At 44.5% G+C, this 15,942-nt stretch overlaps 1 protein-coding gene across 2 annotated transcripts in view; it reads left to right on the top strand.

The window, feature by feature from the left end:
* Positions 1–15,942, top strand: part of LOC117966121 (leucine-rich repeat transmembrane neuronal protein 4-like) — a 59,943-nt gene that overhangs the window by 2,273 nt on the left and 41,728 nt on the right. Inside the window, exon 3 of one of the 2 annotated variants that reach the window (XM_034911561.2) lies at positions 6,971–8,490. In XM_034911561.2, the coding sequence (XP_034767452.2) occupies positions 6,971–8,490 (1,520 nt within the window). Of the gene's footprint in view, positions 1–6,970; positions 8,541–15,942 lie in introns of both variants that reach the window. The other variant, XM_034911563.2, reaches the window with a different exon arrangement.

Genomic DNA, 15,942 nt, shown 5'->3' with positions numbered 1-15,942 from the left:
GTTCACATAATCCAGTAATAAACGCGCTGTGTAGTACAAGGTTAAATATATATTTGTATTTGTTTTCAGATTATAATCAAATGCAATCTAAAAGGTCACAGGAGCCTATGAGTGAATGATACAAGTGTGGTGAGGCAAATCAGATCAAGGCAGTTGTGTTCACCAGACACAAACGGACGTGTTCACCTGGCAAAATGTTATGTTGTGTTTCCAGTAACGCTCAACTCTTTTTTGTCAGTGTTTTGTACTCGAATGTGGTTATGTATGACCTGACACAGGATTCCTGGAGGATTAGTTTGTATTTATAAACATATGTTCATCACCGTCACATACCACGCTCAAAGATAAATTGATTTACATCTAGCAGAAATCGCCTTTAAAATAATACTGCGCAGCACAGTCCACGGGAGAGCAAATATCTAATCAGACTGGGCTCCTATGCGCACGGGATAGGGTTATTTAACGTCTTTAGCTCTTTTTTTGTAAATCTAAAATGACAGGCAAACCGTGGAGGCGTTTAGTCAAGTGTCTGTTTGAGCTCAAACGAGAATGCGCCCAACACCTTAGTTAGAACATTTTCTTTCTTTCTTTCTTTCTTTCTTTCTTTCTTTCTTTCTTTCTTTCTTTCTTTCTTTCCTTCCACCTCTCCTCCAGGCAGGTTTGATGCAAATAGGAAATGCGTCTCTGTTCAGCTGGCCTGCTCAGTGGAGTGTAGTCCAGCTGGCTTCTTGCTTTGACTCCTATATAATTGTACTGTATGTACTGCATAGTTTATTTAACGTTTCATCCAATGTGAACGGACAGGCTTTACACTAGATTCCAAATGAAAAGAATTGCTTTCACTTTAAGGTATGATGTATGACAATTAAACAGTGTCTTGATTTAGTCCCCAGTTCTCATTAGTTTTCATTCACGAGGTTTTCTTGTAGATGTCCGGGGGGGGGGGGGGGGGGGGGGGGGGTATTGAGGGATTTTAATAGAGCTTTTTGTTGTTGTTGTGTAATAACTAATCACCTAAACCCAAGCCTGTGTGCACGCAGGAGCTGCCAGAGAGGGAGTCCACCCCATTTAACAGAGAAATCCTCCGAGTCAAGCTGTTAGCCGGCTCATTTATTGTATCTGATCTATTCTCCTTCTCTTCATGCTGCTGCCTCGCGGTCGGACCGGCGAGTGTTTATAAATAAGTGGACAACGAGCCCTTAAATCAAAGCCGGGAAATGCGCTTAGCGGCGGCTCTTGTCTGCGTGTAGTCAGTGGAGTCAATTCATTTGTTGCGGTCGATTTCCTTTTTATTAATCAAAACATAATTAGATAGATCTATGTCTTTATACCTTTGCTGCGCGTTTGGCCGGGCTGGTTCAGTACTTGTTTATCTCTGCGCTTCTGGGGCTGATGTAATGCACTGCAGCAAAGCTGAGGTTTGATTGAGAGAAGAGATTTCTTGGATTGTTGCCGACTGAAGCGGCGGACAGCAGCGAGCATGCATTGCCAGCGTTGCGTCCCTGATCTTCAATCCATCCCCCCTGCCGAGGCCCCAGATCACTGATTGCCCAGATCTCCGGCTGCAGTAATCTTCACACCCAGTTCAATCAATCAATCTTTATTTTATATAGCGCCTGCATAAATCATGATATACAGTTTTTTTTTTTTTTTTTTTAAAAAGCATAATACATTAAATACAGTGGAAAGTGCATAATACATGAAATAGTAACAGCAACACAGTAGCTAACATCCAGTTCAAGACTCTTGTACTAGCCTACAGATGCCTTGATCAGACTGCACCCAGCTACCTCCAGACCCTCCTCTCTCCCTACACCCCCACTCGACCTCTCCGCTCCGCCTGCACTAGAAGACTAGCTCTACCTCCGCTACGCTCCCCTGCCTCCAGAGCCCGCTCCTTCTCCACCCTTGCCCCGCAGTGGTGGAATGACCTTCCTACAGATGTCAGGACTGCCCAGTCCCTGACCACATTCCGGCGCCTCCTCAAGACTCACCTCTTCAAAGAGCACCTGAAGAACTCCTCTGTTTGTATCCTGGGACACTATCACCCTTCATGTAAATGTGCTTTATTTTGCTCTTATCTGCCCCCTATTTTACTGCATTTAATCCTGTACTTCAGAATACTGTAATCTGCCAAGTGTTTAACCTGTAGTACTTTGTATTTAATCACATCCTGATGTAACTATCACTATTTAATCATATCCTGATGTAACTATCACTATTATCTGCTGTATTATTGAATTGTGGTTTGTCACACTTGTACTTTGCTTGAACAAAAGTTATTGTATTTCTTGCTCTTATTGTATTACTTGTATTGTAACACTTGAAATGTATTTGCTTACGATTGTAAGTCGCCCTGGATAAGGGCGTCTGCTAAGAAATAAATAATAATAATAATAATAATAATAATAATAATAATAATAATAATAATAATAGCAGATATCAGGCTTAAAGAGCATGGGAAGCAAGAGAGAACAGGCGGGTCTTGAGAGCTGATTTAAAGTGAGCGACGGTGGGAGCATCACGCACCAAAGCTGGGAGAGAGTTCCAGAGTCGGAGCCATGAAGCTAAACGAGCGCTCTCTGAGTGTGGTGCGCTTTTGCTTGGGGATAACAAGCAGGGCAGAGTCGGAGGACCTCCGCTTGCGGGGCAGGGACACAGCGGGTCAGCAGGTTGAGGGGGTACTCGGGACCTGTGTGATGAAGGGCATTGTAGGTGAGCAGGAGAGTTTAAGAAAATAATTCGCTTCACTGTTTTTATTATACTGTTGTATCTGGAGCCAATACAAACCTACCATAGCTGTGTATGTTTTTTTTTGTGGTTTTTTTAGAAAAATGACCTTTTTGTAAGTGATATTGATTCGAATTTAATTAAAGCATCGTCAGCGATGCAACTGAAGACTATTACTCCACACCCACGTGGAAGGAATAAAAATCAATTCTGCTTAAATACACTTTTATATGTTTATATTCGTTTAGGCCTAATATATACAGTAGATACAATATATAAACCCCCAGCCCCCCCCCCCCCCCCTAAAAAAAACGAACAAGCAAAAAAATAGACTAAAACAAACTTAATAATAATAATAATAATTTGTTGTAACTTTATAGCATTTTAGTAAAATACATTTGATTCCCCAGAGCGCCGTCAGGATTACCAAATCGCGCAAGCGCAGATGGACGTGCTGCCTCACTCGACCCTGATACTCTCAAGCGTGATCCCAATTGGATAATTGTTTAACACACAACCATTGTGGGATAGCAATGCTAAATTATTGACATGCTACGGTCTAATCTGAAATTATGAAGCGAAATAGGAATGCCAAGCAAGGCAGATTTCTTTTTTGCTTTTTCAGTCATGTTTTTGTTAATTAGCGTGGATTCGAGCATTTTGAATTGATATGGTACTACTGGACGCTCTCTGTGTGTTACACCCACAGTGAAGATCACACTGATGAAAGCACCTGCTCGGCACATTGTCTGCTTGACCTCGCTTCTCAAATGTTTCACATGATCATTTTGATGGAGTGGTTTTGAAGTTAGAGCTGGGAGGATAGCAGAAGAGCGACTCATTGCAAAGCTCACGTGTTTTAGTGGCGTGTTTGAGGTTTCTATTCATTGCCAATCTTGAAAGTAAACCTGCAAGCACGGCAGTTGCTATGGAGCGCGCAGCCAATTCATCACTCTGTCGATCCAGAAATGCCATGGAAAGGCTGCTTTTAGAACAATCGTCAGGTCTGTGTGTGACACAGTACACCTGGCAATCTACAGTATTTTGTACTGTACTATATAGCAGAACCTGATATTGATGTGGTTCAGCCATCTGAAATTTCATTAATATAGCAGACCCTGATATTGATGTGATCCAGCCCTCAGAGATATCTTTATAATATATAGCACTAGACCCTGATATTGATGCGATCCAGCCCTCTGAAATGTCTTTATAATATACAGCGCTAGACCCTGATATTGATGCGATCCAGCCCTCTGAAATGTCTTTATAATATATAGCACTAGACCCTGATATTGATGCGATCCAGCCCTCTGAAATGTCTTTATAATATACAGCACTAGACCCTGATATTGATGTGATCCAGCCCTCTGAAATGTCTTTATAATATACAGCACTAGACCCTGATATTGATGCGATCCAGCCCTCTGAGATATCTTTATAATATATAGCACTAGACCCTGATATTGATGCGATACAGCCCTCTGAAATGTCTTTATAATATACAGCACTAGACCCTGATATTGATGTGATACAGCCCGCTGAAATATCTTTATAATATACAGCACTAGACCCTGATATTGATGTGATACAGCCCGCTGAAATGTCTTTATAATACACAGCACTAGACCGATATTGATGCGATCCAGCCCTCTGAGATATCTTTATAATATATAGCACTAGACCCTGATATTGATGCGATCCAGCCCTCTGAAATGTCTTTATAATATATAGCACTAGACACTGATATTGATGCGATCCAGCCCTCTGAAATGTCTTTATAATATACAGCACTAGACCCTGATATTGATGCGATCCAGCCCTCTGAAATGTCTTTATAATATATAGCGCTAGACCCTGATATTGATGCGATCCAGCCCTCTGAAATGTCTTTATAATATACAGCACTAGACCCTGATATTGATGCAATCCAGCCCTCTGAAATGTCTTTATAATATACAGCACTAGACCCTGATATTGATGCAATCCAGCCCTCTGAAATGTCTTTATAATATATAGCACTAGACCCTGATATTGATGCGATCCAGCCCTCTGAGATATCTTTATAATATATAGCACTAGACCCTGATATTGATGCGATACAGCCCTCTGAAGTGTCTTTATAATATATAGCACTAGACCCTGATATTGATGCGATCCAGCCCTCTGAAATGTCTTTATAATATATAGCACTAGACCCTGATATTGATGCAATCCAGCCCTCAGAGATATCTTTATAATATATAGCACTAGACCCTGATATTGATGCGATCCAGCCCTCTGAAATGTCTTTATAATATACAGCACTAGACCCTGATATTGATGCGATACAGCCCTCTGAAGTGTCTTTATAATATATAGCACTAGACCCTGATATTGATGCGATCCAGCCCTCTGAGATATCTTTATAATATACAGCACTAGACCCTGATATTGATGCGATCCAGCCCTCTGAAATGTCTTTATAATATACAGCACTAGACCCTGATATTGATGCGATCCAGCCCTCTGAAATGTCTTTATAATATACAGCACTAGACCCTGATATTGATGCGATCCAGCCCTCTGAAATGTCTTTATAATATACAGCACTAGACCCTGATATTGATGCGATCCAGCCCTCTGAAATGTCTTTATAATATACAGCACTAGACCCTGATATTGATGCGATCCAGCCCTCTGAAATGTCTTTATAATATACAGCGCTAGACCCTGATATTGATGCGATCCAGCCCTCTGAGATATCTTTATAATATATAGCACTAGACCCTGATATTGATGCGATCCAGCCCTCTGAAATGTCTTTATAATATACAGCACTAGACCCTGATATTGATGCGATCCAGCCCTCTGAAATGTCTTTATAATATATAGCACTAGACCCTGATATTGATGCGATACAGCCCTCTGAAGTGTCTTTATAATATATAGCACTAGACCCTGATATTGATGCGATCCAGCCCTCTGAAATGTCTTTGTATGGGATAGTTTGTTTCAGATCAAATGAGCTGTGCTCCTGTTTAACTCTATAGTTAAAGGCTGGCTCCCTGATCTCCTGTGGAGTGGATATCAGCTCGTATCGAACAGTATGTATAACATCCTGACGTTCCGTAGTGTAATCGATGGGCTGCTCAGAACTTTACCTGCATCCTGTAGCTTTATCCTGCTGTGCTTCATTAATGTTACTTCTTCAGTCTCTGGTTATTATTTGTTTGTTTATTTAGCAGATGCCTTTATCCAAGGTGACTTACAGAGACTAGGGTGTGTGAACTATGCATCCGCTGCAGAGTCACTTATAACAACGTCTCACACGAAAGACGGAGCACAAGGAGGTTAAGTGACTTGCTCAGGGTCACACAGTGAGTGAGTCAGTGGCTGAGCCGGGATTTGAACCAGAGACCTCCTGGTTACAAGCCTGTTTCTTTACCCACTGGACCACACAGCCTCCTGATTCCTGATCAGTTGTTTGCTGCAGATTGGCTGTGTGGGCGGAGGGGGATTGTTAGGATTCCAATAGAAAAATGCTTTATTATCTAAAGAAAGCAGGTGTTCATTACCACCATCTAGCAAAGTGTAGAGACAGATGGAGACAGAAACGCCTACCTGTGCAGTACATGCTTTTGTGTGAACGCGATGTCCATCACTCACATGACTGATTCATTTCTTATGTAGATTCCGTCTCGGAAATGTATTCTGTCATTTATTCATTTCTTAATTTATTCATGAACTCATTTTGTTCTTTCGGTGGCTCTTTGAAACATCAAAACAAATTGTTTTTGTTTGTTTTGTTTTGTTTACTTTTGTTTACTATGCTGACATTGACTTAAAATTCAAATGAATGCGAGATCCTCCTAAAACCTTACACTGCCAGTTTGACATCCTTGCCGTTATTCTCTGAGTGTGCTACAGTTTGGTTTGTAACAAAACTGTCTGCTGTGCTACAGACTGAATAATGCTAAGCTACCAGAATTTAACAGAGACAGGACAGCAGGCACTTCATGAAATCTTCATCTGTTTTATTAACCTTTTTAATTTCCCTTGAAACCATTGCTGTAGTGGCAGATGCCATCTGAAGTTTAAGTGTTATATTTGGGATAGAATGGAGCTAAAATCTACAATGGCTTGCTCGCCATATCTACCTCCCTGTCTCTCTCTCTCTCTGTCTCTACAATGGTGTGCTCACAATGCTTCTCTGTGTTAACCCCCCTGTCTCCATCCCTCTCTCTCCCCCTCTCTGCAGGATTCCTGGTGGGGGTTGGGCGTCTGCTCCAGGCGTGGCTCCTCGTGTCTCTGTCCCTGGCGGAGCGGCCATGCCCGCGGAGTTGCCGCTGCGATGGGAAGATCGTGTACTGCGAGTCCAACGCCTTCCGCGACGTTCCAAGCAACGTGTCCGCAGGCTGCCAGGGCCTGTCCCTGCGCTACAACAGCCTGCAGAAGCTGCGTGCCGGCCACTTCTCCAGGCTCCACCAGCTCATCTGGCTGTACCTGGACCACAACTACATCACTGTCGTAGACGGAGACGCCTTCCAGGGCACCCGCAGACTCAAAGAGCTGATCCTGAGCTCCAACAAGATCTCCCAGCTGAGCAACCGCACCTTCCACGCCGTGACCAACCTGCGCAACCTCGACCTGTCCTACAACAAGCTGCAGACTCTTCAGCCGGAGCAGCTCCGAGGTTTGAGGAAGCTGCTGAGCCTGCACCTGCGCTCCAATGCCCTCAAGAGCATTCCCATCCGAGTGTTCCAGGACTGCCGCAACCTGGAGTTTCTAGACCTGGGCTACAACCGGCTGCGCAGCCTGACCCGCAACGCCTTCGCTGGCCTGCTCAAGCTCACCGAGCTGCACCTGGAGCACAACCAGTTCTCCAAGGTCAACTTTGCCCACTTCCCGCGGCTCTTCAACCTGCGCGCCCTCTACCTGCAGTGGAACCGCATCCGCTCCCTCAGCCAGGGCCTCTCCTGGACCTGGAGTTCCCTGCAGAAGCTTGACCTCTCTGGGAACGACATCCAAGCCGTGGAGGCCAGCATGTTCCAGTGCCTGCCCAACCTCCAAACCCTCAACCTGGACTCCAACAAGCTCAGCAACGTCTCCCAGGAGGCCGTTAACGCCTGGATCTCTCTGACCACCATCAGCCTGGCAGGCAACGTCTGGGAGTGCAACCCCAGCCTCTGCCCTCTAGTGGCCTGGCTGCGGAACTTCAAAGGGAACAAGGAGACCACTATGATCTGCGCCGGGCCCAAGCTTGTGCAGGGGGAGAAGGTAATGGAGGCTGTGGACAATTACAGCATCTGTAAAGAGACCCCACCCCCAGCCACCGAACGACTACCCCCTGCTGCACAGACCCCAGACAGACCCAGGTTTCTCCCCCATCCCACTCTGCCCAGGCAGGGGGAGTTCCACAGCTCTCCTCCCAGCCCCTCGCCCTCCACCGGCCAGACCTCAGCCCCCGAGTCGGAGTTTGAACATGTCTCTTTCCACAAGATCATTGCGGGCAGCGTGGCGCTCTTCTTGTCAGTGGCGATGATCTTGCTGGTGATCTACGTGTCGTGGAAACGCTACCCAAGCAGCCTGAAGCAGCTGCAGCAGCGCTCGCTGGTCCGCAAGCGCCGGAAACAGACGCGGGAGGCGGAGCGGCCCCTCAGCTCCCCGCTGCAGGAGTATTACGTGGACTACAAACCCACGAACTCTGAGACCATGGATGTACTTGTCAATGGGACAGGACCCTGCACCTACACCATCTCAGGCTCCAGAGAATGTGAGGTATGATCCACCATCCTCCTAAAACACATTTCCACTGCTGGGAACCACAGGTAAATCTTCCAGTACTTTTGAAAGGTGGATTTCTTGCTGTGGATTTCTCAGGGTTAAAAATCAGGCTCCTGATGCATAGTAGTTTGAACTGGGCTTTACAACAGATTTGAACAGTCAGGCTATGAAGGGTCACAGTAATACTTAATCATCACAGCAGTGAGTTTAAATACCTCTGCCTTTAACGCTGTTTCAAACCTCCTGCCCCTTTATCCCTACATGCATTACAAATATGGCAGAATGATATCTACAAGAGTTTTAAGGAGGACAATTGTAAGATCTACAGCTGCCGTTTGGCTCATTAAAAGAGACCATTTGGAATGTCTCAAATTGCTATGCAATGGGAGTCTAATTATATTTTGGGGGTTTTTGAATGAAGCCAACTCAAACACACACAAGCATGGCCACATCAAAGACCGTTGGGTTGCAGGTGCTTGACAGATAGTTCTAACAACGTATCTCCAGCAGTTCCAGTACAATCTCAAGGCCTCCGTGCATTGTCTGATACACTTGCACTTGTGAAATAATGAGGCCAGCCATCAGAGCTGAAACAATTTCTTGCTTGTCGGTGAATCAATACAAATTATTACATGGAAGTTGGTATGGAGACACAAACCAAACTCTGTACAACTATTTGCAGTTTGATTAATTACATTAAAGTAAATACCATTACATCTTCCACTTACAAGATTGATGTGCAGCATTGTGTTGTACTGTGGCATGCGTGGCATGATCTGTGTTGTGAAATGAATGTGTCTCATATAGTGAGCTCTTGTTACGGGGAACTCACAGAATGCAATTAAATAATATTCCAAATGATAAAGACGCTGGAAATATCTTCCTTCCCCAAGAAGCTTGCATACCACTAGCACGCAGCACCATGGTGTATGAATCACACGCCCGCACTCCTTGCAGAACAGGATAACTATATATTTTGTACTCCAGATTTTGTTCGATCGATGTTAATCCGATATCTCAGAACTTGAAGTGTTTTGTTATAATGGTACTGGAGTTTACGATTGATCACGTTGATGCTCAACATTTTTCCATGTCCATAAAAGATGAAAGCCGTGGGCAGGGATCTGTACCTGTAAGTAGTGGCATCTCTCTTGGGCGTTTGAATTCTGGAACACCCTGTCAGTGTTTCTCAAGACTGATGTGAGCTTGGCTATTGCAATGTGCTTTTGATTCTGAGAGATGGAGAACCATCGCTAATGTGGCTGCTGTTGAACCTGCCAGACAGGGCTTTCAATATCTAGAAACAAGCGTTTTCCTTTTACGCAGCTGCAGCAACATTTACAGATGGCCGTCGGGCGAGATGTCAGCTTTAAAAATGTCTGTCTGAGTCCAAGGTTGAATTGCTAGGCTACTGTCTCCGAGTCCTCCAGGCATAATCTTAAACTGACTGCTACAGATGAGCAGCATGGTCCCTTTTTATGTTTCTCCTGCGGTATGAGAAACCGTAATAGCATTTCTAAGAACCTGCTCTGCTTTTAACTTATCGCTTTCACTGAACTGAATTCTAGCTGATTTTTAGGGGGGGCTTGGAGGCTCAGAAGTACAGCTAAAGTTTTTCATCAGCTAAAATTTTACGATTGAGACAAAATTATTTTAGATTTTAAAATGTCACATTTTTCAATTTTTGTCAGTTTTTCATTAAGTATATGGAACTATAAAGCAGCATGTCATTCAATATGTTCACATATTCAGCAGGTTTCATTTGACTTTATGAAGCAACATGGATGCATTCTATAGGGGGATGCAAAACTGCTGGCCACAGCTTTACCTGCTGTGCTCCTTTGGTGATTTCACACCTGCAGTGTTTTCTGGGTCAATGTATGTAAACAATGTCAGTCAATAAGGAAAGAAGCTGATTGGTTATTGACAGAAAAGAAGCACTGAAGGGGTGGGGACAATTTATATGTTTGAATAGATGTGTATGCCAGAGAAAATGTATGGAACTGTGTCATTAGCTGCAATTACTTTGTTAGGGATGGCATTGTAAAGTTGGTGTAACAGGATGGAGGCTGGGCGCTAGAAAGCGTCTTAACCGCTATGCAAAAGAGCCGGACTCATCTGCATTTGTGGTTACAGAGCTCTTAACCTCATGTCATCTCACCAACAGGAGACAGAATCTGCAACGGCAGTGTAGGACACAGTCTAAAATTCCTACACAGAAGCTAAAACATATTTTTTCCCCCTGATGTCAGAAAGAGGGAGTCGTCAAGTTCTTGCACTGAAGGCTTCAGGCATCTTCTGATTGAGTGTTTGAAGTTCTGTTTGAACAGGGGCAGCCCCTGCATTTAATAGCAGTGGAGAACCCTTAGCCCCTAACTGTGGAGCTCTTTGGACTATTATGACAGAATAACAGCTGTAAAAATCACTGCCAGGACATGATAGGAGGCTTATTTCCCAGAGATGGATGAGCCATATCTCTGGGTTTAGGGGAAATTACAATTTGATCATTTCCATAATTGCATTCAGTGATCATATTAAGCCTTAAATCAGCTGAAACGCATCGTACAGAATGTGATGGAGGCGTGAGTGATAGGGGCAGCTGATGAGAGAGCCTTGCATCCCTTTTATTATTACAGGAGTATGATATGAATGTGCTCTAGTCTGTAATGTACTCCAGAATGTGACGTGCCGAGTGTGGTATGAATGTGCTCTAGTCTGTAATGTACTCCAGTCTGTGATGTGCCGAGTGTGGTATGAATGTGCTCTAGTCTGTAATGTACTCCAGAATGTGACGTGCCGAGTGTGGTATGAATGTGCTCTAGTCTGTAATGTACTCCAGAATGTGACATGTCGAGTGTGGTATGAATGTGCTCTAGTCTGTAATGTACTCCAGAATGTGACGTGTCGAGTGTGGTATGAATGTGCTCTAGTCTGTAATGTACTCCAGAATGTGACGTGCCGAGTGTGGTATGAATGTGCTCTAGTCTGTAATGTACTCCAGTCTGTGATGTGTCGAGTGTGGTATGAATGTGCTCTAGTCTTGTAATGTACTCTAGTTATGTAATGTACTCCTGCTTTTGAAAAGGAGAACGATATCTGGCAATCTTGTTGGCTGTTCAGTATCTCCGATGGGGTTTCCCAATTCTCTCCTTATTAATTCCGTTTACGGTATTGGCTGGAGACAGAAAAGGCATTATCCCAAACAATTAACTGAATAGGAAGCTTCTCCAGAAACTACGCTGAGTGCTTGGATCTCATGACCTTGCGAACGCTCTTTTTATTCCCCCTCCAGGAAGAAACCTTTTTCACAAAAAGAAACAATCTTAATGAATTCTGCTCTAAACTGCTAAAGATATGAATTATTGTTATTATTATTTATTTCTTAGCAGTCGCCCTTATCCAGGGCGACTTACAATCGTAAGCAAATACATTTCAAGTATCACAGTACAAGTAATAATACAATTAAGAGCCAGATGAATACAATGAATTCCACAGTCTTACCGCATATTAAATCTGTAGCTGTTTTTTCCCTTGTTTTCTTCCTCCTGATTGGTGCTGTTTGCAGCAGTGTGAAGCTTGCCTCTCTTTTGTAATGTTATGAAACACTGGGTTCAGGTAGAAGCAGTTCCAATAGCATTCTGGCAGTGTAATTACTCTTGTTCATAAATAAAATGGATTACTGGCCTTGAGACCAATCTTCTGAACAGTTTTGTGAGTTCTGAACTCATGCAGTTAGGTTGAAGCAGTGTCAGAGAGAGGAGTCCCAGTTGAACAGTTCCCAAAATATCTAACCTTCTTAAAATAGTTCCACATTCTGTGTGCGGGCCTTGCTTAGATCTGCCTAGCTGAGATCCCTGCTTCTCTCATTCTTTTGATGCAAAACTGCGGAAATGAATGGCACATTTATTTTAATGGTCTAACAGCAGCAGATCTTAATACCACCACATTCAAATTTACAATATTTTCACTGTAGTGTTTTTTGTTTTTTTTTAATTAATAAGGAGGTCGATCAATCACCCTGACAGAGGGAAAACACCAGCATGATTAGTATTTAAAGAGAGATCCTTTAAATCAATGAAACAGACTTTAATATCTACTAGCCTAAGGAAACACAGAACCACTCTGAATTAATATTGCAAACATGTTTAAAAAAGCAGGGAAAGCTAACCTCGCTAACTAAGAATTGTTAATAAATATTGCACATAATAAAGTGTTCATTTGAGTTCACTGAGCACCGCTGAGCAGGAGGAATGGACTGCGTTTCTGCGTGCAGATAGCAGTGACAGACATGCCTATTCAGTGAGGCAGGCTCAGTGCATTCTCCTCCAGCATTACCTGCCAGAAGACATCGCTTTCCTCAACACTGCATATTGTTATTTTGTCCGGCCAACAAAAGGCTGTCCTTTCAGAACCCTGGCTCTGGAGAGATGGACTCGTTAATCCTGCTTTTCTAATTAGCCTGTTCACACAGCCCTGCCTCCCCTCATCTCTCCGGCCTCTGCCTTGGCAATATGCTGCTGCACGATAGGCATTGTTCCCAGGCTGAGGATACAGTGCCATTGTTTGTCACAAAGGCACTCTTAGGTACATTTCCTCCCTCCCTCCCTCCCTCTCCCTCCCTCCCTCTCTCTCTCTCTCGCTCTCTCGCTCTCTCTCTCTCTCTCGCTCTCTCTCTCTCTCGCTCTCTCGCTCTCTCGCTCTCTCTCTCTCTCTCTCTCACTCTCTCACTCTCTCACTCTCTCTCTCTCTCTCTCTCACTCTCTCACTCTCTCACTCTCTCTCTCCCTCCCTCCCTCTCTCTCTCTCTCACTCTCTCACTCTCTCGCTCTCTCTCTCTCTCTCGCTCTCTCTCTCTCTCGCTCTCTCGCTCTCTCGCTCTCTCTCTCTCTCTCTCTCACTCTCTCACTCTCTCTCTCTCTCTCTCTCGCTCTCTCGCTCTCTCGCTCTCTCTCTCTCTCTCTCACTCTCTCACTCTCTCACTCTCTCTCTCTCTCTCTCTCTCTCTCTCTCTCTCTCTCTCTCTCTCTCTCTCTCTCTCCTCTGCCACACTCTATTGGGGTCATTTAACAGGGGTATTCTGCAAGGGGAGAATCAGGCTGGGGTCATTTACCAGGGGTATTCCAACATCACTGACAGGGGTGGATCAGCGTTCAGGTTAGAGACTGGGGCGATTTACCTCAAAAAGGATGGCATCAAAGTTGGGGTATTTACCCTGGTAAAGAGGGGGACTGGGGCATTTGTTGTAATTTCCCCCAAAAGGTGCTGTCATTTGGTAAAATATTTACACCCTGAAGGGGAGTATGATGGGTGTAGATCGTTGCTCAGTGCTACTCGTGGGCAATGCAGGGTGCTTCTGTCCCGATCTCTCTCCCTGGAAGGCTTATTTGGTTTTAATGAGAATTTACCTTTGTAAAGAGTGTGAGCTGGAACAAGGGACTTGGTTTATTAAGGCAATCGATCATGCGCCCGACTCTGTGCTCCCTGCTCTTCACAGACAGGCAGCAGGTGCACAGGAATCAGCCCAGTAGAGCGCAGGAGCTGCAATCTGTAGCCGGCTGGCATGTGATGGTTCTTGTTGAGTCATGATGCAGAAGCAGAACTCAGGGTAGAGAGCTCTCCAAACAGGGCTGAGTCCTGCAATGGAGAGCTGGATGAGAATGGATGTCTTTAAAATCTTAAAAGGAGCTGACAAAGTTAACCCTCGGTGGAGAGACTAAGAACAGAGGGTAGAAGACCTTTCTCGGTGAGGTATGAAATGGGTTACCTAGCAACGTCGTTAATGCTGATTCACTGGGGCTCTCCCAGTTTAAACTGGTTTGTGATCTTGCTCAGCTGCAGATGCAAACGAACAGGACTGGAGGCACGTTGAAGGGTATCATTTGACGCAACTCCTTCCTTGTGGGTCTGCTAAAAACTACACAAAGGTGGGGCAAAACTTAAGTACAGCACAGTACAGACCTTATAAAAGTGTATCATAGTAAAAGCATAGCAGAGTGAAGCAAGTTATATATGTAAAGCCCAGAGAGGTATGTTTAAAAAAATACATGGCAAACTATGGTAAATGTTTAACATAAGGCCTAATATATAAACACTGAACAGATCTGTATTTCTTTCCTTATTGGGATACACTCTTGTTTTGCAGAAAAGAATACAGGTAGGAGGATTAGATGATGGGATAGAAGGCACTTGGCCTTGTTTTAATACACTTATGAATAAACCAATATTGCATCCAAAGCGCGCCAGCGATGTAAACACTCCTACACATTTTAAATGATTCAACATTCCGAGAGAGCAGAATGCTCGTTTATCTTGTATAATGTTGTGGAAGATGGAAACACTGATACTGTAATGATGGCAATTTGTCCACATCACAGAAACCATCATCTCAATAGGAGCTAATGTGCACCTTAGCTGGCAGTCCCACCCTCTCTCTCTCTCTGTGAGGCCAGGGACTGAGTGAGCACTGATGCTGTACTACCTTCTCCCCTCCTAAGAGAAAGGGTGCTCCCTCCAGTCCAGGGGAGTCTTGAGGCATGGAGACTGAACTGCTCCCTCCCTCACCCCTCTAAGAGAAAGGGTGCTTCCTCCAGTCCAGGGCAGGCTTGAGGCATGGAGACTGAACTGCTTCCTCCCTCCCTCACCCCCCAAGAGATAGAACAGTGTCTGTGTCGAACAGCAGCATTGTCTCCCCCTTTCTCTCTTGGCTGAAAGGCTGTCTGAGTGCTGTGGGTGCTTCACTGGTTGTCAGTGGTGACAGCAGACAAATTGCCTCTCATCTCCTATAAAACTCCAGTGCCTGACACCCCAAGAGCTCCCTGTGTCACAGAGATAGAAGACAGGTCCTGTCTCTGCGCAGCTCATTGAAGTAGCATCACTGTGACAGCCCACTTTCTCACCGCACGATCCTCTAATTTCAGCTGCACTTGTATGAGGCAGCCCCTATAGAACAGCACTACAGTGGTATCCTATTTTAACAGGCCAATGGGATCACAATGGTTTGGCCACACAATCCACACAGCTGATAATCCACTGCAGTCCCATGGTACCACATCAGCACCAGACAGACAGTGTGCTGCCGTATCAGCACCACTGCACTGTGCAGTATCTGCTCCCAATGCATTGTGTTGCCATGGCTGGTAATGCTGTGCTCTGTCAGTTGTCCTGCTAGCTGGGGTCTTCAATGGGTTAGGTTTTGGCTAGGGTTAACTTTGTCAGATCCTTTTAGAAGGGAAGCTCTTGTGTGCCTGTCTGTCTGTCTGTCTGTCTGTCTGGTCGCCAGCCAAGTGCTATTGCCCCTCACCTTTCATGGGCACTACATTTACCAACAGTTAAAAAAAAAAAAGAAGACGGATACATTAGTGTTATTGCACCCCCTTCTCCCCCATTGCACTGTGACAGAGTAAATCACTACTGCTTGTAAATCAAACTTCAATATGTAGATCAAAG

This window comes from Acipenser ruthenus, chromosome 46, assembly GCF_902713425.1.
Source record: "Acipenser ruthenus chromosome 46, fAciRut3.2 maternal haplotype, whole genome shotgun sequence".
In the NCBI taxonomy this organism is placed as follows: domain Eukaryota; kingdom Metazoa; phylum Chordata; class Actinopteri; order Acipenseriformes; family Acipenseridae; genus Acipenser; species Acipenser ruthenus.
This window is presented reverse-complemented; position numbering and strand designations above follow the sequence as displayed.